This window comes from Cuculus canorus, chromosome 20, assembly GCF_017976375.1.
Source record: "Cuculus canorus isolate bCucCan1 chromosome 20, bCucCan1.pri, whole genome shotgun sequence".
Classification (NCBI taxonomy): domain Eukaryota; kingdom Metazoa; phylum Chordata; class Aves; order Cuculiformes; family Cuculidae; genus Cuculus; species Cuculus canorus.
The window spans coordinates 6000688-6028625 of record NC_071420.1 but is presented as its reverse complement, the minus strand read 5'-3'; the positions used below and the strand labels follow the sequence as shown (position 1 = coordinate 6028625).

Sequence of the window (27938 nt, the reverse complement as noted above, 5' to 3'; positions counted from 1 at the left end):
TCTGCTTTTTCACCAAGACTACAGGGTTACACAAAAGATTAACAAAAAAGGATCCACAAGACATTTTATTCAACTCATCGTCTGAGATATTCGAGCAGTTCCGACTCCAGACAAGTTTCCTTCCCTAGCGCTCCAAGTCATTTGATAACAGTGAGGTGTGCATGGGAGGGGGTGGGGTTTGTACCCCTCCTGTTCAAACCAACTCGTCAGGCTCACACTTGGCCATCCAAACACACAACTTAGGGGGGGAAAGCCAGGAAAACTCGGTCTCCACCTGGAAGCATTTTCACACAGAAGCGCATTCCAGAATCCCCACCAGCAAAGGGAAAAGCCTGCATTGTGCTGCAGGCCATATTCCTTACAAACAAGACGGGAGACAATAGCATCTCAGATTAAAAAATCTTTTGTCATTGAAACAGGGACTTACGCTTTCAATCACCTTGTAGCCATTTTATCCAAGAATAAAAAATGAGTTAAAATCAAAAAAGTTGGGTTTGTCCCCTGTAGTTTCCCCGTATCAAATAACTTGAAAAAATGCTTTAGAAATCACTTTAAACAAGTACTTGTGGCCTTGTTAACTGAAGTTGACAGAAAATGGTTTCCAGTTCTAAGTTTTTGGCTCCACTGGATTAGCATTTTCATTACACCAGCACAATCAAATCCCTGAATAGGAAAGATGCTGGTAGCCTAGAAGTGTCTTGGATCAGATTGCCGTTTCATAAAGTGCTTGTATTCAGAACCATAGAGCTGTTAGAAAGTGTCCTTTCCGCGACGGGGAACAAGACAGTCCCCAGTGTGGAACTTCACCCGGTTCAGTCTCTCCCAGTGTTCCATGGGTTTTGGCACAGACACTTATTATCCTCCAAGGCGCTGACCTTCTCCCCAGGCAAATCCTCCCGGTCGTTCTTCTGGCAAGGGATTGTAATTAGGATCATCTTCTGGAGTATCAAATATTGCTTTCCTGGAAAACAGAAAACAGAGGGTTTTTTCCCCCCCGTTAGAACTTCACTATAAGACCAAAAGTGCTCAAATTCTGCACATGTACAACAACACCCTCCCCCAGAAAGAGTCTGCCAGAGCACCAGTGATTTATCCTCAAGCTACATATTCTCCCCAGTTAGGAGCCATCTGGAAGGAGGTCCAGAATTATGTGCCTAAACAACAGAGACTGATGAGATTCAGCTCAAAGTTAAAACTCCACCTGCAGTGTAAGCCAGAATTTTCACACAGCCAGAACAGGATAAGGGAGAAAACATGACTGGGGTATTGAAGAACCCTTTACATCCTGCAAAGGGGGCAAACAGGCAGTATAATCTCAACCTTGCAGGCAGGATGCAGGCACTGACAGGCAGACTTGAAATCCACAGAGAAGCCTGCTTTGAGACAGCTCCAGAGACTCAGAGCTTCCAATTTATTACAAAAATCATGCTAAATCTCATAGGTTATTTTGCCACTCAAAACTAGTTTCAGAGGTTCTCGCTCCCTGCATTTGTTTAACCAGAGAGCGTAATTTAGTAGATTCTTTGAAATAAACAAACAAAAAAAATCCCAGGCTGCACAGAAGCAAACAATAGATCCATTGAAATAAACTGTCTTTTAACAAGACATTTCTTAGAACAGCTGAAGGGATTACTGCTCTTCACCCGGAGTGACACGCCATTCCAGAGAGGTTTTCAGAAGAAGAAAGAAGAAAATACCAGGGGCATTACAGGATTACAGCTGAGACATCAAAGAAAATTAAAGCATCTGGGAGAAAAAAAATGCCCAATTCTAGACCTGGACAAGAATCATAAGCAGCTTTCTGAACACAGACATGTAAAGGATTTAAATGGCAGCTCAAGAGCAGGCTGACATTTTTGAGAGGAAGAGAATTACTGAGGCACCAGACATTGCTACGACAGCTTTCGGATCCCTCCTGCACACACCCTCTGGGACGATGGAAAGTTTCAAATAAACCCTTATCGCACCTATGTGATATTGTGACTCAATTTGTCTCGAGTTGCACCTATATGAAGGCAGCCCTCACCACAAACACCTTTCAGCTGCTACGGGCAAGTTAGACCAGCACCACCGCGCTGGGGCTGCCACTCCTGCAGCCACCACCCAGCACGGTCACCGGCTGAAGACAGAGCTGATACTGAACAAAATTGGTGTACTGGGCCAATCAATCAGTCACAGGCCTGAGTGTGACATTTTAATTACCCAGGCTTCTTGGAGGCCAGTTTAAACAAAAAGAACCACTTTGGCTCTGGACAACTCCGAGAGTCTCAGAGCTCAGCTTTCAAGGCCTCAGCCACCTGATTGTTTTGGCAAGCTGCTCTCAGCCAGCTGCTGCACAGCCCGCTCAGCGATTACAGCCCGCTACGTGCTGGGGAACCGAGCGGGAGCAACACTGCTTAGCAGCACAGAGACGGAAGCCTTTTGCCAAAGTTGTGACATGAGGACGATTTACAAACTACAGATGATATTAGACAGATTTAACAGCTCAGTTACTCTGTTCACGCACAGCTGGGCTCTAAGAGACACATCTTTGGTGCCACCAACAGGCAAAGCTCAGTGAGCAAAGGTTCACAACTGTCACCAAAGAAACTAAGGAACACAAAAAAACCCTTTGGCTCTTCTCCGCTAGCTCCCACTTATGCATCTGTAAGATCCTTCTCCCTTGTTCAGCAACAGAAGTTAAACCAAAGAGGAAGTACAGACACCCCACATTCTGTCTCACGCTGCCCGATTCCCCAGAAGGTTACGTGACTGAATCATAAACACTTTTCCATACAAGCACTTTTCCTCCACCCGTTCCAAACCAGACACCAATACTCACAGGAGAGCTGGTGTTCTCAGGAGCCTTCCACCACCAGGCTGATTGGGAAAGACATCCTCTAAGAAAAAATAAATGTGCCCAACAGCAATGCCTGGTATACAAAGAAAAGGCAAATGGTGATTTTTCAACACTTCTCCTTCATGACTTTCAAATGTTTCACTAGACTTTTCAGGAAAAAAAAACTCATACATCGATTCTTTCACAGAAAATACACTAAGAGATACAGAAATACAAATGCCAGCAAAGCACACTGACATCTGGTGAAAAGATGAATTTATGCTATAAGCCATTAACAGAAGGAAAATTGCTTTCATTATTAAACATGCTGATATTACAGCCTTATTAGAGTTAATAAAAATAGTAATGTAAGCTATCTTACTTCAATACTCTGGTACCCACACCAGATTACGTACCTGGACTGATTTCAAGCAATAAAAAGCTGAAGCATCAGAAGCTCTTTATATCCCTGTTACCGCTCAAAATAGGCCAAAATTTTTAGAAATCAGAAAAGCCTGGTATAAATACACCGGAGGCACTAATACTGAGGAAAAGGCAAGTAAAACATTTGCAGGAACAGATCCTTGTGGTTCTTGCAATTGCTTACCCAGCAGATCCACAATGACGGAGTTCCCCAAAAGCAGGGAAAAGCCCATCAATACCCAGGGCAGAAATGGGGCTTGAAAGATGAGCAGGCCAAAAAAGTTCATACGGACGTAGGGATTCCTGCGGCTCCAAATGTACACGAGCATAATTGTGAATGCCTGACCCAAGAAAACCAAGTTCACCAACAGACCAAAAAGCTGCGACAGGCAGTTAAAGAAAACAGTTCACCAAACAAGTGTTGTGAAGCCAAGTGTGAGAAGGATACTCCTGTAATCCTACGTTTTCCATACAATTCTTATCACTGCTTTACTAGGCTTAAGTAAATCAAACCTACAGTTGATCGAATTCATCACCCATAGGGGGATTCAGGGTACCTGCAGCAGGAATAACCCCTTTAAAGTATAATTTTGCATGAAATCACTGAAGCACCAGTGCTTCTTAGCCTGAGTATAATTACACCCCTGAGCAGTCCTCTTTTATCCGATAATCTCATTTCTATAATCCTGCCAAGCAGCAAAACGCCTGACAGTCCAGCCCGGTATCGAACAGCAGCAGTCACAGAGCATTAAAAGCACTCTAACAAACACCGTTGTTCCTTGTAATTGTCCCCCTAAGAATTAAGATAAACGTAGCCTCACGGTTTTGGTCCTCATTTGCATCTCTTTAGCGTCACTAAAGCAGTTTGGAATAGAAAAAGGATACAGTCATTAAAAATCCTCCAAAAAGGAACATAAATACAAAATCTGCTGTCCGACCTCTGAAAGAGCCTTCTTCAAGCATGCGGCAGTAACGGTATCTGAAGTTGCAGGTCAGGAAAACGTGGTTGCAAAGGAGTTGAACTAAAGATCTAAGCCGAAAACAATTCAAAATATAATTCACTATAGAGGTAAGTTTTGTATCAATTTACTTCATCAGCCACCTCTCTGCAGATGCCTCAGCAGAGAGGGCGACCCAGGAGAAGAAAGTTACTTGGAATTATCTCCTGTATCCGAGCCAGCCAGAAGGATTGGGCTTGTACAAGGAAGTCTGAACACCATAAAACCAAATGACAGGTTCCTTGACAACCCATGAAGGAGCTTCTGTCGACGGCCATTTGCAACATCACTGAGGTGGGCACTACAACACACCCAAGAACTTCAGGGAGGAGCAGAACTGAACCTTTGCCTACAGGCAATGCACAACAACCCACTCGTACTCTGAAGCTCGGCTTTCCGAGGGAAGAAAAGAAACGTGCGGAAGGATACAAAAAGATCATGTTAAATAAAAAATTAAAGCCAACTGGTCCAAAGAATAAGTAGTTTGTGATTAACCTCCATACCTGGAAATAAGAAAAATACAAGGACTTTAAACATGCCAGGTTATTTTTATTGTCTAAACATAAAAGCAAGTAACACCACCACTGCACTCTCCTTCACAGTAAGCGAGCCCAAGATCTGTGCTGAGACACAGAGATCAGCATAGCAGCTTTACAGCTGTTTTAAACAACAACATCAATGCTAAAAGCCACAGTCATTTGTAACACTCAGTTAGGAGAGGACAGGCGTTTGCAAACTCAAACTGCCCTTAAAAACCTCCCATACGTCAGAAAACACTTACTTGAAAGTGCTTAAATATTAATTCTGGGTTGAAATACAGCTGGAAGGGCGTTATCAGTTCTAATTGCTGAAAGAGAACATTTAATGCGATTGATACACTAAGAAAAAGCCACATGCACCCAAATGAGTGTCCCCCTTCCTCTGCACCAAAAAGAGCTCACAAAGAGCCAGCACAGGTGTGTCCCCCTTAGCTCCAGAGCACCTTGCTGTGGGAATCCCCACAGCCACAGGAGCCTCCTTGCCACAGGGACCCCACTGCCATGGAAGCCCCCTGGCTACCAGAGCCCCGCCGACACAGAGCTCCCGCCACCCTGAGCGCCACCACCATGGGATCCCACAGCCACCAGACCTCCCTGCCGCCACCGAGAGCCCCCACACACATCGGAGCCCCACCAACACCAGAGCCCCATCACGACGGCAGCCTGTCCTTACCCCCTGAACCCACTGCCTCAGCCGCCCGCCGAGGGCTTCCGAGGCTTCCCCCAACACCGGAGCGCCTCGCCGCCACGGGGGCTCAGCGCCACCGGAGCCCCAGCAATCCCGCCGCCACGAGGCCCCTGGAGCTGCCTCCCCCCCGGAGCCCCGCCGCGCTCACCACGGCGGCGGTGGTGAGGACGCAGGCGGTGGTGTAGGCCCGTGTCACGGGTGGCACCTGCAAGTACTCCTGCCGGAAGGTCTGGTACGCCATCTTGGCGCCCTCCCCCGTCCTCGCGCCGCTTCCGCTTCCGCCACCTCGTCGCGCGCCCCGCCCTCGAGCTGCGCTCTCATTGGCCGAGCGGCTTTCCCCGCTCTCCTCTCTGCACTTTCATTGGTCGAGAGGCTTTTCCCGCCTCCCCCGCGCTGCGCTTTCACTGGCCAAGAGACTCCTCTGTCCCCGCCCCTTTCTGCACTCTCATTGGCTGAGAGACGTTCCCCGCCCACCCATTCGTGCGCTGTCATTGGTCGATCCCATTTCCCCGCCCACAAGGCGCCGCGGCGCTCGTTGACTGGTTGGCGCGTGTCACCCTGGCGGCTTCTGATTGGCGGCGCCGGGCGGCGCGCGCGGGGCGTTCAAACGAGGCGGGAAGCGGCGGGGACCGGGGCTGAGGTGGGGCTCGGGGCTGCGCTGCGGACAGCGGAGCCGCCTCAGCTCTGTGCCGGGCTCCTCGGGCTCAGTGCTCCTCGCCAGCTCACAGCTCCTCGCCAGCTCACAGCTGGGCCCTGCTCGGCTCAGCGCTTCTCACCAGGCCCAGCTCCCCAGGACCCAGCGCTTCCCACCAGCTCCAGGCCTCTCTTCCTGGGACTCAGTGCTCCTCACTCACCAGCTCCAGGACTGACTCCCTGCTCAGCATTCCTCGCCAGCTCCAGGCCTGTCTTCCCAGGACTCAGCTCTTGAGGCTCAGCACTTCTTGCCAGCTTGCAGCCAGGCCTTGCCCAGCTCCCCAGGGCTCAGCACTGCCTGCTTAGCGCCAGTCCCGGCTTCCTCTGGGATCAGTGCTCCCCACCAGCATCAGGCCTCTCTCCCTAGGACTCGGTGCTCCTCGCCAGCTCCAGGCCCAGCTCCCTGGGCTCAGTGTTCCTCACCAGCTCCAGGCCCATCTTCCTGGGATTCAGCTACTGAGGCTCAGCGCTCCTCACCAGCTCACAGCCAAGCCCTGCTTGGTTCAGCGCTTCCCACCGGGCCCAGCTCCTGCTGCGCTCACTCAGCAGCAGACCCAGCTCCTGAAGACTCAGTGCTTCCCAATAGCTCCAGGCCCAACTCCCTGGTTTCAGCATTCCTCGACAGCTCCAGGCCTCTCTTCCTGGGACTCAGTGCTCCTCGCTTACCAGCACCAGGCCCAGCTCCCCGTGCTCAGCATTCCTCACCAGCTCCAGGCCTGTCTTCCCAGGACTCGACTCCTGAGGCTCAGCGCTCCCCGCCAGCTCCAGGTCTGGCTCCCTGGGGCCTGCTCTTCTCTGCCACCATGTCGGTCAACCCCATGGCCTACGAGGCGCAGTTCTTCGGCTTCACCCCACAGACATGTATGCTGCGCATCTACATTGCATTCCAGGACTACCTGTTTGAAGTGATGCTGGTGGTTGAGAGTGTGATCCTGAAGAAGCTGGACGGGATTCCTGGCTGTAAAATCAGCCCCTCTCAAATCAGGAAAAGCACAGAGAAATTCCTCCTCTTCATGAAGGGTCACTTTGACAAACTCTTCAGCAAAATGGAAGAAGTGCTTCTGCAGCTGGTGTTAAACATCCCCGAGAATGTGCTCCTTCCCGAGGACAAGGTCCACGAGCAATATTCCTATAGCAAAGAGCAGTTCCAGGCACTCCAGGATGAGACCCGCCAGCTGCAGGAGCAGTACCGAGCTGAGGCATCCGCCGGGCAGGCTCTTCAAGCGGAGCTGGAGGAGCAGAAGGCTGTGCAGGCTGAGCTTGAGAAGATCTTGCAGTGGTTCGATGGGCTTGAGAATAGCTGTCGGGAGCATGGGACTGGCAACTTTAAAGAGAGCCTGGTGTTCTTGACACAGAATTCCAAGAAACTGCAAGAGGTGCTGAAAGACGTTGAAGAGAAAAGCAAAAAAATAAAGAAGCATGATCAGTTATCATAATGGAAATTCTGAAAAGGCAACAAAAAATCATTTAGACAGCTTGCTTAAAATGGTAGCAGCTTCTCTTCAGAAGCTTCTCTGCTTCTGCCAGGATCTGGACTAAAATCTACTGAGGTGTGTCAATCTGCACCTATTTAGCACCTCCCGAGGGAAGCGTGGAGAGGAGAAAGCCAGCAAAATGTAAATGTAACTGAAACTGGTGACTGAGAGTAAATTTGGAGTTGGGTAACTTTGCTGCGAGTATCCCTCACACAATGCAGCGGTTGTTTGTTTTGATTATTTTAAAACCAATCCTGTAAGAACGTCCGAGTGAGTTTCCAGTTAGATCCCAGTTCAGCCAATGTTTCTGTGGGCAAGGACATCCGGACTGATACCCGCTTCCTGCTGGAGCCGATTTGCACAGGCAGGGCCTTGTGGCGGCTGAGGAGCTCTTCACCAAGGTCTAAAAGCGAAAGGTGAGGAATTCCAGAGGGCAAGACTGTCATCGAGGCTCTGATGAGAGAGATCTCTTTGCCTCAGTACTGAATTTCAACCCCATTTCTGAAACGCTGGGGTCAGTTCCCACTCTGCCCGTGTTTGCAAACAGGCAGTTAGAGCTTCCTTTCAGTGAGGAGAGCATCCTGCCCCATGCAGCGACGGTCCAGAGCCCACTGCAGGAAAGGAGCCGCTCCATCACTTTCCTCTCCTTTAACTCTTTGTTACCTTGTGTGTATTTTCTGGTTTGTTTTTGTTGTCCAGTGGCAGCCTTTGCTGTTTGGCACAAGTTCATTTTATTTGTGTTTAATCAGATGTTGAAAGACTGACAGCTATGCTGAGCTCTCTGGAGAAGCTAATTCTCTCTGTACTTGATTCCAAATACATTCCAGCCTGCCTGCACCTTTCTTTTGGCCTCCGCAGGTTCGGTATCTCCTGTAGGGATGTATCATGGAAGATCAGCACTAACTTCTGCTTTACTGGCATAGATGTTTGAAAGACATTAAACTTGTGAATAATTAGAAGTTACTACAATAAAAAAGTGGATTAAAAGCATAAAACAGAAGTTGCAATTCTTGCTTTTCTGGCTCCTGAAGGTTCCATACAGAGAGCTCGCTAACACCGTTATCTTGAAACATGCACTGCACTGAGCAAACCCTCACAGAGCAAACTGATTTCTGATGATGAGCTCTGGGCTTGTGCAGGGGTGTTGGTCTCAGCTCCCTCACTGCTGCCCCTGTCCCCATCCTGCAGTAGGGTCCGGCAGCGCAGGAGATGCTCCTGCAACACCATCCCATTATAATGATGAAAAAAATCCCTGTTATGCCAAAAAATGTTCTTTCACAGGGATTTTGGCTGGCCCAGACAAAGCAAGAGCCTCCCTCTTCCCAAAACACAGCCTGGAGAAACTGCCTCTGCCAAGAAAAATAGGGATCACCTGGCAGGGAGACAGTGCGCGAGGCAGCCCCGGTGATGTGGATTATCCTAGACGGGTTTGTGGCTGCTCTGCTCGATGCATTTACACATCAGACACCATGTGCCTGGGTGGGATTGAGGGAAAGGAACTGCCCTGGGGCTGCACCCCTGCACTGAACAAATGGGGTGCAGAACAGAGGCGTCCAGCTCACATTTTTCAAAGCAAATTGCACCTTTCTTTGGAAGCAAACACAATTAAAGCAAGAGAACTGGGCCACAGATCACATTACAGCAAGATGCTGTAGCGGTTCGTGGAGTGGTTCCGAAGCACAATAGGTCACTGAGCCTCTGTCCAGGGGAAAGCCCATCGGGAAAAGGGCAGGGACAGAAGGAGCGGTGGAAACGCTGTGAGAACTTCTTGGTGCAGCTAAAAGCACAGAGAGGGCTTGAACAGCAGAGAGCACGCGAGAGCCAGCAGCACGCACCCTGTCAGGAACTGCACTTACACTGAATGTCGTTTCTGTGGACTTTATTGTCATTTTCGCTTCGGTTCTAGAGTACAAAAGCATGCAAAAAATAGCCTCTCTATTCATGGTACATATTTACAGTGTAATGGCCCCGTGCCATTACAGCACTGAGTGCATATCCATCATGCTGGAGTCTTAGCAGAGTACGTACAGACTCGGATATTAACAACAAGTGTAACAAGAGACTCAAATACCAACTGAACAGGCCTATAAATCAAACAGCAGCAAAATTACGGCACAGAGGATCCCAATTACATTCTCAGAAGTCGCAGTTTGTTTTTTCTTGAATTCACACCTTTTTTAGACCGCTTTGCCTGATGGTTGAGGTTACTGCCTGAGGGCCTGGGCATTTGCTAGCAACAACTCTGAGCATCCGTGGCTTTCCTCCAGGGAAGGGAACATGAAAGGCAGCAACTCTTGAGCTCCTTTCTTTCCCCAGTCCCGTGGGAGGCTGCATTCAGAAAAAAGGTTGTGGGATAATCCGGGTTAATTCAGATCGGGAGGTTTTGTGTAGGAAGTTCTGGGCTGGAAAAGAAATCTCTTCCTTCCACTGCTTTGCTCAAACACCACTGTAAAGGTGCCCTGGTGAAGTGAGGAAGTCTGATACCCAAACTAAGTTACAGCTACACATAAACTCCAGTACCTTTTGCCAGCCTCCAGTTTTCCTGCTGGACCCCCCAGCACTGCAGCACCATCCTCCTTCCTTTGGAAATGTTTCTACATTGAGATCCCCTCCGGGCAGAAAGGACCCTGCCTTCCCTGCCATTGCCTTCGGCACAACATGAGGCCATTTCCTCTCATCCTGTCCCTTGTCACTTGGGAGAAGAGCCCAGCACCCACCTCGCTACAACCTCCTTCCAGGGAGTTACAGAGAGCAATAAGGTCTCCCCTCCACCTCCTCTTGCAAGGACATGCAAGAAGATTCCCAAAGCTGCCACACTGTCCATCTCCACCCCTACCCTCTCTCTGAGGGGAAACGCCGCAGCCTGTGCCGGTGCTCACGCTGGCTGCACCCTGACCGGACCCGCTGCCAACCCATAACTGACCAGCAGCATCCCCGGCACTGGTTTCCAGGGGAACTTGTAGCTTTGACACTCAGATTTCTCTCACCTGCAAGATGCAAAAAGCAAAGCACCACCCAACAGGACACAAACAAGATCTGCAATTGATGCCCCGGCAACCAGCAGAGGACAGGCCTGACTTACCCACCCCCAAAACAATGATAAAGAAAATACATTGAGATGTGACACTTGATCTCTCAGAAAACCCAGTCTGCTGTGCGCTTGCTTCTAGCGTCTAAGGCAATGAAAAAATAACAAATAATCATGGAATAGAATGGTTTGGGTTGGAGGGACTTCAAAGCCCACCCAGTCCCACCCCCTGCCATAGCAGGGACACTGGGTCAGGGGGCTTCAAGCCCCATCCAACGTGATGGGGGTTGGAACTGGACAGGCTTTAAGGTACCCCCCCCAACCCAACCCACTCGATGATTCCTTTCCTCAGAGATCCCTTTTCACTTCCGTTCGCTCCCCATGCAACCAACCTCCTCCTGCATTCGCAGAGCCCCCCTGTGCTCTCAGACTTGCCAAGTCGCCATCCCAGTTTTCACTCCCTTTCACCGGGTGCTTACATCTTCCTTACAAGGCAGCAGGGCCCATCCTGCGCTCACATGTGCCAGCCCGCGGGATGGATCGCGGCACAGGGCCAAAGCCGAGCCTCAGGCTCTTGGAGGATGCTGAGAACACAGCAGGGCCGGCAGATGCACAAACGCAGGCAGCGTTTCCCACCTGGATGCGAGCAACACGGAGCCCAGGCCCACAGCAGTGACCTTTACAGGATAAAAACCCTCAGCCTGCTTTAGACATTCAAGGTCTCCTTACCAAAACCCATCAGATGTGATACCATTTCCCAGTTTGCCAGTATTTACAAGTGAGATGTGGGGCAGATCCCAGGCTGGTGACTGCTTCTGGGCATCTCGGGGTGGCTGAGGATGTGCGAGGGGAGATGGCAGGCTGGGGACAGGGAGCAGAAGGCACCAGCAGGAAAATCCTGCCAAAAAAACCACCGGGAACCACCAAACAGATCGCAGTAAACAGAACGGGAACACCAGTCACTACCAACAATGCTCACACATATATCCCCTTGCACAATCAATTAGGGCACTGAAAGCCCCAAGCCCTCAGGATTAACCTAAACCAGACAGTAAGACGGTTATATGGAGGAACCAAATTGAATTGTGTCCTTTATTTAACTACTATAAAATAAGAACCCAACCCCGTTGGCTTCCCAGGGGCATTTTCAGGCCCCACCAAGCTCAAGGGAAAATACTGACATTTATTTTGGTGGAATGATGTCACCGGTTTTTCACCCTCTGAGTGCAAGAGTGAAATTCCCGATTACACACAAGAGTCCACACGGCCAGCAGCCACCAAAACAGTGGTGTTCGCCTTTCCAGTGCAGTCTCTCACCTGTTGTCCAGCTGTAGAGATGAAGCTTCTAATCCCAAGTTTAGAAGCAGTCTGGATAAAATAGCAGCATCAGCACGTGCATAAAAATTACAGTCTTAAAATAAAGTTCAAAATTAAAGCCTTAAAACCCCAAAAGATCAAGCTTTGATCACATTTGAGTTCTGTAGCTTTCCTTAGTCTATAAACCCTTCACCGATATTTCCCATCCTAAGGGAGCTCTCCCAGTCTGGGTCACTGATCAAGAAATTGAAGTTTAAAAGCATCAGGTTCATAATTTTAAAGGAGCTGAGAGATGAGTGAGGGGAAATGAAATAAACCCCCAACCTGCCACTTCTTTTCACCTTTGAGAACCAGGTCGGTGAGCACAGGATCGGGTGCAGCTGAGAGAGCGTGATCGCAGCTCTCTGGGAGGAGGACACTGGGTTAGCAACATCCTCAGGGCACGAAGCCTTGCCATGTAACAGCATATCCCAAATTTTCCAGATCTTTACGATGTCCAAAGGCTCATTGCACATTACAGAGAGCGTTGGGTAGTTGTTCTGTTTTACAACACTGCCTTAAAGCCATCGATGCCGGCAGGATTTACACTGTGCAAAACTGAGGGGTAAGAAGAGAAGGGAAAAAAAGAGAAAGGAAGGCATGAAGAGTGAGAGCGCTCACTCTGAAAGGAAGATCTCATCACCATTTACCTGATAGCAATAGACATCTTGCCATCAGCTCCAACAGGAGCAGGACTGTGTCCTGATATACAGAAGTGCTTTACCCGTGTATTAAACGAAACTGTTGCCCTTGATGTTACCTGGCTCTGACGCATTTGTTTTTCCCGGTGCTTGAAATAGAGGATGCAATAAAGCAAGGAAAAAGTCTCCGGGGTGAACAACAATGTTTGGTTTGCTGCATTACAAATAAAACCACATTCATCGGCCAAGACAATCAGCTACGAAGCCCACACGTGAAGCACAAGTGGAGAGCAAGGCACGCACGGAGGAGTGCATGGACACCTCGCACGAGGAACGCAGCCGCCCACGAGGCCGAGCCAGCCCTCTGCCAGCCACGCTGCCTGAGGACTCGCTCTTCTCCTTGCTACTGCTCTGTTTCTCCTTTCAGCTTTTCTGGATTGGTCCGTTTCGGTGGGTTTTTTTGCTCTGCAGGCCCTGGACTTGGCGATGAGGGCGGATGTGTGCTAGACAACACCACAATGGGTACGACAGCAGCAGCACGTGAGTGACCAGCCAGCACAGCCAGGCAGCTTCAGGATGTAGCTTCATCTTCACACACGTCAGGCAGCTCTGGGTCCCTGCCTCCTTCTCTGCTCCCTTGTTTTCTACATGAAAAGCAAGGAAATAAAAGAGATTACACGCACATAGCAATGCACGAGATAAAGCAGGTGAAGTTTTTTCCAACAGGCAAACCAGGTCAACAACATCAGAGGGAACAGCAAAGAACCAGCTCAAGAGCATCAGTCCTTAAAGAGAGCTAAGGTAACTTACTTGCATTGTACGCAGACCATGATGCTTCCAGTCTGATCCCCCTGCTCCCACTTTTCAAAGTCTTCCTACACAGCAGCCTTGAGTGTTGCTGTGCTGTGATAGGATGGGACACCTTATCTCTGCCAGTGGGGAAGCAGGCTCAGAGCTGCTTAGGGCACGGCTCTAAGCACGTCAGTTCCCATCCTCCTCCACCCACCTTCTCCTGACTATTTTTGGAGAAGCTGCAAGTCCTCCCTCACTTGGATCAGACACATCCTGGCTCATCCATTCATCTCAGAGCAATAAACCAGGCCAGCCAGTCTCCAGAGCGATGGAGCGGCTCACAAAGGTGTTCAGAGGCATGCGGTTGTTTCCTGGTCCCCCATCCCAGAGCAGATGTCCCCAAGCCTGAGTGGAGGCTGTGTCCTGCCTAAGCATCAGATCTTGGGACTTTGAGATGTTTGTAGACTGCTTGTCACAGTCTCCATTGGATGTTATTTCAGTATTTAACAGAATTAATTGGATCACCTGCTGCCTAGAAGGGTCTGTGCAACTCATCAGTCAAATGATCATGATTTAAAGGGGTCCTGGCTGAGGTGTGGTGGGTGGTTGCACAGAGCAGACAATTTTGGGCAGCCAGGAGCCTTCCCAGCACGCTGTCAGAGGCAGAAGCACCGAGGAGTGGCAGAGTGGCCAGAGCAGAGGACGCTCTGGCTCTATTTTTTTTGCATAATCACTAAATATTAAACCCGAATGACAAAGTTCAGCTTCAGTCTTCCCAAAATTCTGTTGTTCTTTCTCTGCAAACACAGGGCTGAGCAGCAGCTCCTGCTAAAACCCAACTGGCTTTTTCCACCCCTCCCTCCCAAAAGGTGGCTGAGATGCCAAAGGACCACAAATAATGATAATATTAAAAAGCATACATAAACATTAGTGTCACACACAGAGAGAATTACAGCAGTGGAATTGCTCCTACAGGAAGGAAGGATGGAGCCGAATGCTCTCACTACCACACAAATCACACAGGCTGAGGAGAGGACACACATTTCTACAGCACCTAAGGGAAACACAGACACTGAATTACCTTAAAGATGGATGCAAATACACAGATGTGTTTAAGAGGAACCTGTCCCTGAGAGCAAAACAACGAGACAAATGAAGAAAGTGATCATGAAGATGATGGCAGCAGGCAAAGGAGCTCATATTTCTGTACCTAACGAGCCCAGCGAGCGGAGTGAAATGGAGAGCATCAGTCACGTCTACTTGCAGCCCAAAGGACAGATGAGTGCGGGCACTGGGAGTACTGGATGATGCTGTAAACCTGGCTGCCCTCTGGGGATCTGGAGCCTATTTTTGAGCAGGCCTGTGGCACCAAGCTCTGGGACCTTCTCAGCACAAAGCCCTCATGGAGCAGGTGCTTCTGGGCTGCATTGGAAGAAACTGCTTCTTGTTGAAGACCTGGCCCAGTTACTTTTTCACCTCCCTCTCCCTCGTGGCTTGCTGGTGCTGAGCCTACATGGACAGTACGGCCCAGAGGGCAGTGATAGCTCTTTCACTCTCTTTTTAGGAAGGCTGGAAGCAGGCTGGGCTTTCTAAATCCAGGCTGATCCCCTGTACGGGAGCTGACAACCACATTTCATCAATAGTTATAGCAGTCATAACGGGAAAGTAAATTGGGTCTGTCAAAACACAGCAATTAATTTGATAGGTAGTAGCTGCAATAAATGAGAGTAATGAAATGCAGAGAAGCAAGCGCTGACTCAATTAGGAGAAATCTGGAGCTGGCAGAAGAAACCTAGCGAGTGTTGCTAACAAACCTAGAACTTTGCTGTGAACGCAGAGCAGCTGGGTTTAAAATATACCCCGCAGCTGGAAAAGAATTAAACCCAATGGGTTGCTTCTGAAGCCAACCTTAATGACAGGCGTGAACCTGGCCGTAGCTCAGGAACTGCGAGGGTCAGTGAATCCCTGCACCTTCTGGGAGATCCTGCACAGAGGGAGGATCTGATGCCACCTGGACTTCAGGCGGCTCACTGGGTAAGGTGATGGCTGGCAGCGCTCCCGCATGGCTTTCAGGTGTGCAGAGGGCTCCTATGGGAGAGGCAAACAGTGCAAACTGGGAATTGCTAAATGGGGACATCTTCACTCAAGTTCCCTTCTATCCTGAACGTGCCTGTCATCTTAACAGCTGCCTTTTAGCTTTTCAGTGCATTTAAACAAAGCAATAAATAACACCCAGAGAGGATTGGCTCAGGAATGCTAAAAAAGCCCCCTCTTCTCCCTGTGCTGATTGAAGAACTACTTCAAACCGGTGCCTTAGTGGTGTCCTCTAAAGGAACAAAGGCTGCAGCAAAGACGGAAGAGCTCCTGCTGTCACAGAGACTTGTGCACACACGGCTTCTGCACAAAGCGCCTCTCAGAACAGAGCCCAGCGTGCTGCGCACAGGTAATGCGGGGAGAAATTAAAACAAGATCCAACCACATAATTCACACTTTTCTCCTCTCCAAATCCCAAACAGTGGACTGTTAGATGGGCTCCTTTCTCTTCCTATTTCCTTAAAGGACAGATCCATTTTAAGAACCATCCATTAGGCATCAAACACCAGAAAGCAGGCACAGCTGCCACAGGCTTTCCTGTAGAATATGACCTCAGCATGGGTTGATACAAGATCCTTGAAGCAGCAGCAGCAAGCAGAGCTCTGGCTATTTCCCATGCAGCCCAATTAAATAAATTTAATGACAAACTGCAGTTGTCTAATTTGCTTTTCTTTTTTCTTACATAGAAACACGGTGAGTTCTTTTCTACCCATAACTGGAAGGAGATGCAATACTACCAGAGCAATATTACCTCTCTCTACAGATCGCGGAGGAGAAGCTCTGTGGCAGAGCTGGGGAACTTGGCAAGAGGCTCATTTTTCTCTCGTCTCCTTGTGGGCAACAAGGAGGAGAGCGGCGATGGCTCCGGGCACTGCTCTTCCAGCAAGCCCCACTTTTATGGTCCCCAGCCCAGTGAGCAGGGAGGAAACAAAGTCTGATATGCAGGAACTCTGCAGAGCCAACAACTGCTACAACAATATTATCTGTTCCTGCTAGGTACTAGAAATTTATAGTCATCCAGGCTCATTCAAAAGGTATTTTAGCTAATACAACTAATTTGGAAGGCAATGAGCCACAGGAAGCAAATGAGGACAAATCCCTTGTGCTACATTGGCCAAGGAGCCATGACTGCCACGCTCATCCGATTGTTCCCCACAGCAGCGCTCTGTCTTGGGGGTGCTTGTTAAATTGCTGTCTGATATTACCTGGCCCTGGACTCAAAGGCAAAGCCTTTACTGCAGTCTCTGATACACAGCTGGGCTCTAAAGCATTGTCATCCTTAATTGAGCTGAGCCCTTAAATCCCCACACATCCTTGAGCGAGACACACTCCTCTGTGTGCATTGGCAAAGGTGCAGTGAGACTCAGCACAGCCTCGTGGGAGTCTGCTAGGCACGGGACTGGGATTTGGGGTGGAAAAAGATCATTCTGGGACAACATAGCTTTGTTGTGAACTGCAGCCTTATAGATATTGCAAGGTGATAACATAAAACTAACTGTCCCAGGTCAGGCTAATGGTCCATCTGTTACTGGACTGATGGCCCACAATCCCGGCTCTGAAAGGGATGGATAACTAACACGAGGGAGAAGAATTAAGGGCCAAGTAAAGGACAGAAAAATTCTCCCCTAACCCCTACAGAGCCAGACCATTGTTTTTAAAATTTGCTGATGAATCTAACAGTCGTTATTTTCTCATTTCTGAAATGAAAAAAGCAATGTCGGAGTGTTTTCTGCCTGCCCTCAGTGTCTCTGCCCACCTTGGGCCCCAGACAAACCACATCATCTCATTCTGAGTTTATAAAACATACGAACTGCTCATCTGGTGCCTTTTCCATTGTCCATAAAGAAGGAGAGAAGAATTAAACCCTCCAACACGTATTCTGACTAGACTCTAATTAAATTTATTTTAGTTGGCCAATCTCTAATAGATCTTTGATCACAGCGTGTTATAAACCAACAGGTTAAAACCCAGACACACATAACACCTGACGTGTTTTTAGACCAAACACATCTTGCAGAGAGAACCACAACTATTAAAAGAGTATTTAGGCTGTTTTACTGCACTGTATTTTAACCCTGGAGGACTCGAGGTAGAATGTAGCCTCAGTATTTGATTTAAAGTGAGTTTTGACCTTAAATGCCACAGAAAAGGTTTGTAAACTGTTCCACTCATTCTCTGCATGGACAAGGCCGTATACACGTACATCAGTAAGTTCCCTGGCGCAGACATGGATCTCTCCTCCCGTCTCGTCTGAACCTCGAATGGATTTCCAAAGGAACGTTTTCTTAGCATGGCCTTCACCAGGATCTTTGAAGAAGAAAAACACACCAGTGAGAACAGCAGGACTGACATCACCCCCTTGAAGCTGGTTCAAAGAGTCCAATGACAGCTTCTTTAATAATTAAATGGACATTTAGCAGAAGCGCAGCTAGAGCAGAACTAGAGAAACCCACGGAACAGCTGTCTGACCTCCAGGCAGTGCCAACGCCACTCCCTTGGGCAGTGAGCTCAGATCTCTGGACGCAGACAAGAGGCAAAGCAGATGCCGGTGACCACTGCCTGCCACTCGTGGTGGTCCAAGCCCACAGGGAGGAGGCACCAGAGCTCTCCTGGACTGTTCTCCCAGGCAGGGACTGCCCGGGAAGGGCTGCCAGCTCTGGCAGGCTAGAATGAAAAGGTCAAGTGGAAAGGATGGTTTTCACTCCCTCAGCCAGCTGTTGGGGCAAGTATCTATATTACTATCGCACCACAAGAGCTGTGAAAACAGGTCCTTCCTGTGCTCAGCATCCCTTTTTTCCAGGATGAGGAAAACTCCAGAGGCATCACAGTAACTGCCTGGAGCAGATCTCCAGCTGGCTACACACAACCTGCCAAGAGCCCTGACCATCCTCTTGTGGTCTCCCAAGGCTGGCAGGCAAGTGCCAGTTCTACACTCCGCTGGCCAATGTCCTATCCCTGCTCTTCTGGCCAGGCCACCTCCAGGTGTGGTGCCTTCATTTTGAGGATCCAAATAAGGTGTCCTACACCCTCTAGACTAATGAAACAAAACACATGTAGGATGCTTCTGGTGTTCTGGAATGTCTGATGCCAAATGCTTTGAAGCGTGACCCTACAGGTCCTACGGGAGCAGCCAGACAGATATAAACAGGACTGCTCCCACAGTCAGGCCCTGCAGTCAGGCTGCTGCAGTACTCAGAGGCACAAAAGGTTCCCACTTGGCTGAAAGGCCAACCTTCTTGTGGCAGGAGCACATGTGTTCCCTCTCCAAACCTCCTTCACCAGCTGAGAGCTTCAGCACATTATCATGCTCGTGATCAGGCACAGGATGTGATTGTGGCTCATACATACCACAGCCGGCAAACTCGGGATCGTCTTCACTGAGTTTTTCACCTCCTCCTCTGTCACCTCCACCACAGTACAGTGCTCCTCCTCCAGCGGCAGCGGCTCCTCACCACCCTTGGTCAGCCACGGATGCACCTGTGTGGGGAGGAACAGAGGCAGCTGTAGCTCTCCCTTCTGCAGCAGAGCGCTACGATGTTGATGACGAGAGGGAAATGAGGGCACAGGACTGATTATGGGGATAAGCGATCGGTACCGCTCTGTTTTCTACTTCCAGCAGTGCGGTTCAATCAGCTCCATTGGAAACTGCTGCACTCTGGTGCCTGGTCAGATGGCATCCCCTAATGCCCAGTGCTGTCAGATCCATTATCACCAACCTAAGAAGCTGCTTGGCCATCATCTTTCTCGGCGAAACAAGAGAAGAAAGCTGCTCTTTTCCTACTGCCTCTCATGGGGTGGCTTCCTTGGTTGACAACATGAGAAAAGCAGTGCCCAAAGCCCTGGGCTGAACCCAGAGCCCAGCTTGACGCAAGAGACAGCTTCAAACACAAGTCCTCAAGCACACTAAGCATCTTCACTCCACAGCCAGGGATAAAATCCAGCACCCTGCTCTGCTCTTCTCCACAGAGTTCATACAGGGCTCAGGATTTCACATGAAGTGCCCACAAGAGCTGCCAAGTGAAATCACTTAACACAGCTCCAAAGCTCTTCCCACCATCAACAGTTGTGGCCTTACAGGCATGATGGAGAGAAGTGACATCACATTTCTTCTTCAAGTTCAACCTCCCTACTGTCAGCTTCGGTGGCAAACGTGCTGGTGTTGGCCTGAGACAAAGCGAAGAAGAGTTATGTACCCCACACAGGGTGCTGATGGATCTCAGTGGAAATCTTGAGAGCCTGCAGCAGCTCCAGAGACTCAGTGGGGCGTGACACGAGGACAGAAAGCCCATGTTAAAAGAGGACGAAGCCAAACTCTGCAAAGCACGGTGCTCTCCCAGTCCTAGTCATTGCCTGTGTTAACAAGAATCTCCCAAGTAAAGCCGATAGAAACAAACGTGCTGCCTCGAGGCTGTTGACCACACAGGCACCAGAGGAGCAACGTGCTTTCAGATCCTGTAACGCAGGTCCAACACCGACAGCACAGGCTCTGCAGCTCACAGACCCCATGACAATGTCGAATCTCCTGGGGATTCGCTGAGGATCAGCCAACTTTTGAGTAATTTTAATTTAAATAAGTAAACAAGAAAGCTTTTGTCAATATTCCCCAAGCAAGCAGCAGCGACAGAGCTGCTCCACGCTGCAAAATGAGCACTCTCCCGTTCTGAGGCAGCGTGCCAGAGAAAGCTCCCAAAACAAACATTGGGAACAGCTCTGCCTCATTAGGAGGTACCAAAGGAACAACAAAAATCTGCTGAGATAAAAGACTATAAGAGCAATATCCAATTTACCTTAATTTCAGGGACTGTTATCCTTGTTTCGGGATTTTTATCAAGCATGCGTAGGATCAGATCCTTGACTTCTTCACTTATCTGTGCTCTGAGGAAAGAAAATAGCAGCAGAGTGAACAAGAGAAGTGTAAGTTCTCAAAGCACTCATGGTCCTTACTGAGATTACTCAGCAGAGAATCTGCTCCGCTCAGAAGGCATTTTCTCTGCAAACCTGGCTTGAGAAAGGAAGGTCTGGTTGACTTGGTTCCTTCTCGGGCATCCTGGTCACCGCTATGGAGTTTGGTTATCTTGTTTTACCCACTAACAGAGCTGCGCGCTCTCAAAATGCGGGACAAGGGATAAGGCAAATGGATCTAAGGACATTTTTAAAGATAGCACATAACAGGGGAACTTCAGAGGACAGACTCTGGGACAACGAAGCATTACTGGGAGCAGACCTGGAGCTGGGCTCTGTGGTACAAGGGCACAACCTAATTTACAGAACCTGCACCATGAGCAACTGTGTGCTGGGAAAAAACATCCCCATTTGACACTCAAATTCCCGGCTAAGCATCCAGGCTGTAGTATGATGAACCGTGATGACAGTTAGTTCAGTAGCTCAGTAATTCCTACCTGTATAAATCAGTCTTGGGGAACACGAGGAGGGAATGAACAGACACAACTTAAAGAGAAATGCCCCAACCTGAACCCAGAAGCCATTCTATTCACACAGAGTCCCTGGTCCTGCAGTCTCTCCCTCCAGTCCAAAGGCTTCAGTGACTTCTGGTGCTAACGACACAGGCAACGCCTTTAAACACGCTTGATCTCTACAATCAAAGCGCTACTGAAATGAAACGCCGGCGTAGGATACAACTGTTAGCAGGCAGCTTTCAAGGTGCTGCGTTTCTGCATGGAGATGGGATTTAGCAGCATAAAATATCACTGCCCAGCAGGGCTGGATTTCAGGTTGAAAATCCTGATGGTGCTGTGCCCACCTCCTCTGTGCCCTCCCCCAGCAGAGGAGGAAAAGAACTGCCATAAACCTAACTTGAAGACCATATCACAGAAAACAGAGCTAATGTTTAATAATTTCTTAATACTTCAGGTGGACTTTGGTTGTGGGATCTTAACCACAAACAACCCTGCTCAGTGGGAAGGGGCAGAATGTGGGTTCAGTTTAAAGTCCCAGCACTTTCAGAGATGCATCAAGGGGCTGCAGAACACAGGCAGTGTGGCCCAGACAAGGGAATGGGCAGGATGAGGCCCCAGAGACTTCTCCCTCCCTTGGCTGCCCTGCTGGTGACAACTGAAGCGGGAACGGGAAGAACAGTGCTGCTCTGGAGATGAGAACCCAGTGCAGAGGAACAGCTCTGGGGAGCAACAGTGCTTTTAGCAGGTCAGAATGAACAAAATCCTACAGGAGGGCCACGCTGAGATGCAGGTGAGATGGTGTTTCTAAAATATTTCACATCAGATCCACAACAAACCAGCAACAGCTTTATTTAAAAAGCTGAATCAGAACATTTCTTGGGAACCAGATTGATTTCTCCACAACACAGGATTAACGCCATAAGGAAAAGCCCTGTGAAGAGGATGACAAAGTTCCAGGTGGGTTACAGCCAGGTAACAGATCCCATCTCCCCATCTCTGTTTCCCGTCTCTCCGCTCTGCCAGGGCACACGCTGCACCCGAATGGCATTTCTCATCTGAAAAGCCTGCGCTCGCTGGAATTCCTCAGTCACAGTCCTGTAACTGCTTTCAGGAAAATGCCAAGCATTGCAGAGCTCAGGACCCATTTGGGAGGGCTGCCAGCAGCACAAATCCTTTTACAGGGTGCCCCAGCTCAGAGAACAGTGTCCTGGACGTCGGCTCTTCACCAACGAGGGACCACGCAGAGCTTCTGGCTCTCTTACTACATTTGGAGACACTTCTCCAGCTTGATTTTGAGTCAAGCCAGGATTGTCAGGGTATGAGCTAGCCCCATTTACCTCAGGTCATGCCAAGGACTCACTGACATGAATGAGAACTCCAGAGATAAATATTTATTCCAGCGTCTCTAAGGGAAGGGAAGGGACAATGCTGCCCTACAGTCAGCTCCACCGCTGTCCTCAAGGTTGTCAGGAAACAGGGAAAGAGTTGCCATGGACTCCGCACACTCTGTCTTTTGTAGCCATGGTGAAATAAATTGAATCCAAAACATTCCTAACTGTAGCGAGGTGCTAATTCTGTGGGAGGTCAGGGTGAATCTAGCCCAGTGAACTCCAACTTTACGTGTGTCTCTTACTGCCTTTATCTGACACATAGATGTGTTCAGCAGCCACTTACTGCTCCTCCAACAGCCTAATGAGGGGTGCGGCGTTGTTTTCGATGGGGTGAGCAGGTCACCATGAAATCCAAATAAATCAGGCAGCCAAATTACGGCTGAAGGAAGTGTCTGGATGAAGAAAAGGTTCTTAGCACAACACAGTCAGCCTATTAAATGTTAATAACTTACTGCAGAGACAGATGGCAACAGTCACTGTAAGCTGACTGCTAACCCAAATAGATGACGGCTGAGAGAGGACAGGCATTTTGCCAGGACCCCAGCAAGCAGAGGGACCATGCCAGGGGAACATAAACAACTTTTTTATTGCTGCAGTGCTGTCAAGGCAAAGTCCTGCCCCGACTGCAGAGCGACCGGTGGCAACATGGCAACACGACATAACCAGCTTTTGCGTTCTCAGCGCCTGACATCCGGCTAGCTGTCAGACCTCACCAACAGCACAGGGTGGCCTTGCTGGAATAGCCCCATACCCGCTGTGTTTGCTGACCTTGCAGCCACAGGTCCTTGGGAGGTGTAGTCTGCTCAGTCCTTGGTGTCAAGCTCCACCAGCCTGAGCAGAGACAGCTCCATCTGAGCTTTCTGCAGCGGCTCTGCCTCATAGCGATGAATGAATACAGCCCATGGAGCCTGGGGCATGAGTTATCCCCTCTACAGATGTCTAAAATAGGAGAGAGCTTGAGCACCCACTGCTTTCTGCAGACTCCAAAGGAATCAGAAGGGTTTGGGTTGGAAGAAACCTCAAAGCCCATCCAGTTCCACCCACTGCCATGGGTAGCGACACCTCCCACTGGATCAGGGGGTCTCAAAGTGTCATCCAACCTGGCCTTGAACACCTCCAGGGATGGGGCAGCCACGATTCCCCAGGAAGCCAAGGACTGCTAAGGCAGTGATCCAGCCCTTCGCTGTTGGTGTCTAAGAATTCAGTGAGGATCTCACAAATAATCCGTGGTGGATACATGCACCTATTGCAAGCTGGCTGACAACATCCCTGCCTTCCTCCCTTATACCAGACGTGCCTTTCATTAGAGTTTTAATTTCTTCATGCTTGTTTTAAGTCAAGTAATTTTATCTCTAAGTTTTTATTAGAATGAACAACTGGGTCAAGGAGGTCAAAGATGCTTTGCCTGACTACCATGCTGGTCTAGGAAGGAAGAGACCTGCTTTGGCTACTTATCTGATAGCAACGAGGAGAGGCAAATTAATCACCAGCAGAAAGTCACCAGAAGGAATGCTGCAGGCCAACACACAAGGGGAAAGGCATGGGGGCTTGGTGGCAGAGACTGAGGATGCACCAAGTATAATCACCTCCTGCTGGGCTCCTCTCACAAGACCACAAACTCTCATCACTCAGTGCTTTGATGCTGAACTTCCCTCTGCTCGACAACATCTGCACAAACCCACATGAAGAACGTGGAGAACACAAAGCACCTCACCCACTCTCATCTGTCCCTCAGAGGTGACCTGCTGCTGTGCAAGGAATAACGCTGAAAGCTGAACTTTATTTCACAGTTAGTTGGGTAAAGTTTACTTACTCTTCTGGGAATTCTACAGGCTTGTTCTTGATCCTGTTATGAAGACCCAGAATATATTCATCTACAAAAGGGCACTGTAAAACAAACAGAAGGTTTTCCAGATGTCAGATCTCGGCACCGCTCAGGTGTTTGTCAATCACACAACACAAGCGCTCTCTGTGCACTCTCTTGATTTTACACAGAGGTGCAAATAAACAAAATCTCCCCACACAAAATAAAACAATTTGTTCCCTTATTAAGAAATAATTGCAGGAGAGCAGCAAAGGGAATACAGAACCAGACTGGGATAGCCCTCTCCATCCAGCCTGTCCACTGGCCATGAACTGCTCATTTTCCTTTTCTCTACCTGAAATAATGCAGACCTTGATACTGGCTGGCTTTGAGGTGCGTGCCAAGCATCATTTGGAGCTGAGTACCGCTATTAAAACACCGGATTTTCTAACTGAGCTGTGGGGGATGCAGAAGCAGCGTATTCACAGGTCCTTATGAACATGTCCATCCAAACTGGAGGAGCAGGTCCTCTTGTTCCAGAGGACTGTGGGTGGGCCCTGTGTCACCCTGCCTGGCCAGATTAAATCATGAAATATAAAGTAGGTACAAAATGTACAATATTTACTCTACACATGGAACAGACAAACATCTCTTTGGGCTTGGCTTTATATTCCTTCTTTCTTTCCTCCAGTGCTTGGCACAGAGGGAAGTAATATCACCATGAGGTTCTATCAGAATATAAAATCAAGTTTATCCCCTTCCACTTGAGGATCTGGCCCAAATGAGAGATCATTACAACAGGTCAGGGAATGTTTTCCATCCTCACTTAGCTCGGCAATATCACAGCAGAAATGGAGATAGTTCTGCTTCTGCCGTCTCCCACAGCTACTTCTTCCCCCCTGAGCTGGACGCCTTATGCCTGTGTGGTGGGATCTGCAGTGGATCATGCTGGACAGGAGGTTCCAGTAACATACCTGCACACACAGACCACATGCCCCTGTTGTACTGCTCACCCCGAGGGAACATGGTTGGGATGAGGAGCTTCTGGCCACAGAAGAAAGAAAACCCACAGGAGCTTGCAGAAGGCAGCTCTGCTGAAGTGGTCTCCCTCTGACCCAGCTCTGGCAGACAGAGCTTTCTGTGATCTGGATTGCTAAAGTGCTGCAGCAGCAAGCAATCAAACCCACGCCTCTCTCCACGCTCTAACCAGCTTGCTTCTAAATACAGGTGATTCAAATAACGACCCAGCAAACCATTGTTAGTGCTACTGATGCTGCTCTGGGTTTGCAGCAGCACAAAACTGCTCTGAGCACAGAGGCCAAGGCTAGAAACCATCCTGTCCTTAGATCACAATGTCAGCCCCTTCTCACCCGCAGGGCTTTTGGGAAGACAGAGCTTGCAGAAGATAGGTCTTGGTTTCTAATATTTGCCTTTATTTGGAAAGGAATGAGTCAAAAGCCAGGCGGGCAGATGCTCCCATGCCACGCTGCAGTGTCTGAAAGCCAGCTTACCTTCCCGTAAACAAAGCAGTACAGGGTGATTCCCATGGCCCATACATCGAGCGCCTGAAAGAAAGCAGTAAACAAAATGCAACACGGATGATCCAAATGAGCTGGATTTTCCCACTGACTCACAGAACATCTCTCTGATGTTGGGCTCTAAAGGCATCCACAGCACGCCAGGGGAACGAGGACTGTGCTGAACCAGAGGCTGCCACCCTCAGCCTTCCCGTGGGGTGCAGTGACAAGCAAGCAGCCCCTTCTTAGAGGGAATGACACCGTTCAGGGCTGAACATCAAAGACGATGCCTGAATTTCAAGTCTCCTTCCAGGCAAAAACCCTACACTAGACACTATCCCACACTGGTATCAGTGCTTCGCAGTGCCCCTCACTTTCGGGGGATCAAAACATGACTTTGGTGTCCAGCAGCCCCCTGTGCCTCTTCATTACTTTGCAAGGGAATTAGGAGTTTTATCCCTTCCTTTTGGGCACGGCAAGGGCTCTGACATGGCAGAGCCTGCAGCAAAACCTGTCTACCCACTGCAGAGAACAACCACCGTATGTTTTGCCTGGACTGAATACAGAATTAGAGCTTCAGTTTCACTTAATAACAACCCCAATTTGCACCATAGTTCCTGGGTGGGCAACACACAAAGGGTGCAGGTGGTGGTGCAGCCCTTTGTGCCACGCTGTGGGGTGCCAGGAGACATCAGTTCTGAGCAAAGCTCTTACCTTTCCACTGAAACTTTTGCCAGACTCTGAGATGGCCTCTGGTGCCATGAAGGCCGGTGTCCCTGCTGTGCTGGAAAGCTGGGCATCGTTCCCTTCAAATTGATTGCTGACTCCAAAATCAGCAATTTTGACGTGCCCATCATCTCCTAAGAGCAAGTTGGAAGGCTTGATGTCCCGGTGGATGATCTTCTGGTAGTGCACTGAAAAAACAAACACACACAAGAGCCTGGTCGACCACAGCAGTCAACACACCCAGGGGAAACCTTTCCAGGAGGGTGAAAATCGAGGTGCGAGCTCAGGTACCCCACTCAAAGCTGCTGCTGGATATGCAATATGATGTAGTAGAAATGCCATTTCCTATTGCCATTCCTTTTTGGTGCCCCAGTGGGATGTTCACTGGAGTACAACACGGAGAAACACATCTACCACCAGTAATTACACAAAGAACGAACACGAACACAAACAGTTTGACAGCAGGACCAAGCAGGGAAGGAAAGCACACAAATCTTGAAGATCTGTGTGGTCTCAGCTGAAGGGCTGAGCAAGTTGCTGTATTAAAGGTTTATCGGATCCAAATAAAGATGTTAATTTTTAATTTGTTTATTTTGAAGCTGCAAAATAAGGCCAAAAGGGACAGAGCCACAGGCAGAATGGAAACAGGTCTAGAGGAGATATTTTGGCAGGTAGCAGCTGAGCACTAAAGCCAGCCAACAGCTCAGAAAGCAGTGGGTATTTCCAACTCAAAAGATGCCTCTGACCATGGAGCAATCCCCGCCGGTTGGTGCCAGCACTCATGACATCATATGCTCTCTCCAGCTTCGCAATGGAGCCCCACAAAACCAGAAACCACCTCAACGTGGTTTGCATCCTCCTGAATCCTCACCACTGCACACAGCTGCCAGCCACTCCCACCACGCTCATCCCCTTCCAGATATGCACGAGCGCCTGGCCATGCTGTGACAGCCAGGCTAGACAGCCAGGATAAACACTGAAACCCCTGCAACAACATTAATTACTAGGAGACATCTGCTTCGCAGCAAAGCTGGTGGCGAGCTGACATTTCATTATGGTAATAGAGAGAGACCAAAAAAAAGTGAGGAGGGGAGTAAAGCTTCCCTTTGGGAGACGACGAGCTGCCTTGCATGCAGGTGCCTGATACCATAAGGCTAAGATTGCTGATATCTCTAAAAAAATAGAGGCCAAATAGACATGGACCACACAAGTCCATCTCTGGAGCTCAGTCTGTGAAAGCTGACGGGGTTACACGAGGCAAGCAGGTACGCTGGATTTTTTATTTCTTCCTACAGGACAGGAAAAAAACCCAAAGAACAAAGCTACAAACCAATTCCCATATCAAATAACTATTTATCTTGTAAAACACTCTCCCTGCCTTCGCGCAATCTAATAAAAGCAGAGGAAATTGCAGGCTGTTTGCCAGGTGCTCTGTTTGCTCAGTGCCCACCCCAGCCTGGTACCCAGCAGGTCTGGGCGCTGCTGGCCGCTAGCATAGGAGTGATGTGGAACAAAAGCGAGAAACACATCCTCTACAA

At 49.2% G+C, this 27938-nt stretch overlaps 3 protein-coding genes across 3 annotated transcripts in view; 1 reads left to right on the top strand and 2 right to left on the bottom strand.

Moving 5' to 3' along the window:
• Nucleotides 1–41: 41 nt before the first annotated feature.
• DERL2 (derlin 2) lies at nucleotides 42–5736 on the bottom strand. The gene is made up of 7 exons (XM_054084969.1): nucleotides 5615–5736; nucleotides 5021–5086; nucleotides 4669–4742; nucleotides 4127–4220; nucleotides 3426–3621; nucleotides 2822–2912; nucleotides 42–961 (listed from the first exon to the last, which is right to left on the bottom strand). Exons 1-7 carry the CDS (start codon nucleotides 5705–5707, stop codon nucleotides 856–858), a joined length of 720 nt encoding a protein of 239 aa, XP_053940944.1. The 5' UTR covers nucleotides 5708–5736; the 3' UTR covers nucleotides 42–855.
• A 350-nt stretch (nucleotides 5737–6086) lies between these two features.
• On the top strand, nucleotides 6087–8615 carry MIS12 (MIS12 kinetochore complex component). Its single transcript, XM_054085061.1, has one exon. The coding sequence runs from the start codon at nucleotides 6963–6965 to the stop codon at nucleotides 7593–7595; it is 633 nt and encodes a 210-aa protein (XP_053941036.1). The 5' UTR covers nucleotides 6087–6962; the 3' UTR covers nucleotides 7596–8615.
• Nucleotides 8616–9498: 883 nt separating this feature from the next.
• The window catches only part of CAMKK1 (calcium/calmodulin dependent protein kinase kinase 1), a 77772-nt gene continuing 59332 nt past the window's right edge, over nucleotides 9499–27938 (bottom strand). The window contains exons 10-17 of the mRNA XM_054085054.1: nucleotides 26389–26588; nucleotides 25669–25722; nucleotides 24167–24240; nucleotides 20333–20420; nucleotides 18894–19022; nucleotides 17749–17852; nucleotides 14533–14580; nucleotides 9499–13303 (exon numbers count right to left, since the gene is read on the bottom strand). Of these exons, the coding sequence (XP_053941029.1) occupies nucleotides 13231–13303; nucleotides 14533–14580; nucleotides 17749–17852; nucleotides 18894–19022; nucleotides 20333–20420; nucleotides 24167–24240; nucleotides 25669–25722; nucleotides 26389–26588 (770 nt within the window). The 3' untranslated portion in view covers nucleotides 9499–13230. The remainder of the gene's footprint in view (nucleotides 13304–14532; nucleotides 14581–17748; nucleotides 17853–18893; nucleotides 19023–20332; nucleotides 20421–24166; nucleotides 24241–25668; nucleotides 25723–26388; nucleotides 26589–27938) is intronic.

Coding starts and splice junctions, on each gene's coding strand:
- DERL2 (XM_054084969.1), bottom strand. CDS start 5,707: ATGGCGTACCAGACCTTCCGGCAGGAGTACTTGCAGGTGCCACCCGTG. Junction 5,087..5,614: donor TCCTCACCACCGCCGCCGTG/GTGAGCGCGGCG, acceptor GTTCTCTTTCAG/CAATTAGAACTGATAACGCC. Junction 2,913..3,425: donor CGTCATTGTGGATCTGCTGG/GTAAGCAATTGC, acceptor TTTGTATACCAG/GCATTGCTGTTGGGCACATT.
- MIS12 (XM_054085061.1), top strand. CDS start 6,963: ATGTCGGTCAACCCCATGGCCTACGAGGCGCAGTTCTTCGGCTTCACC.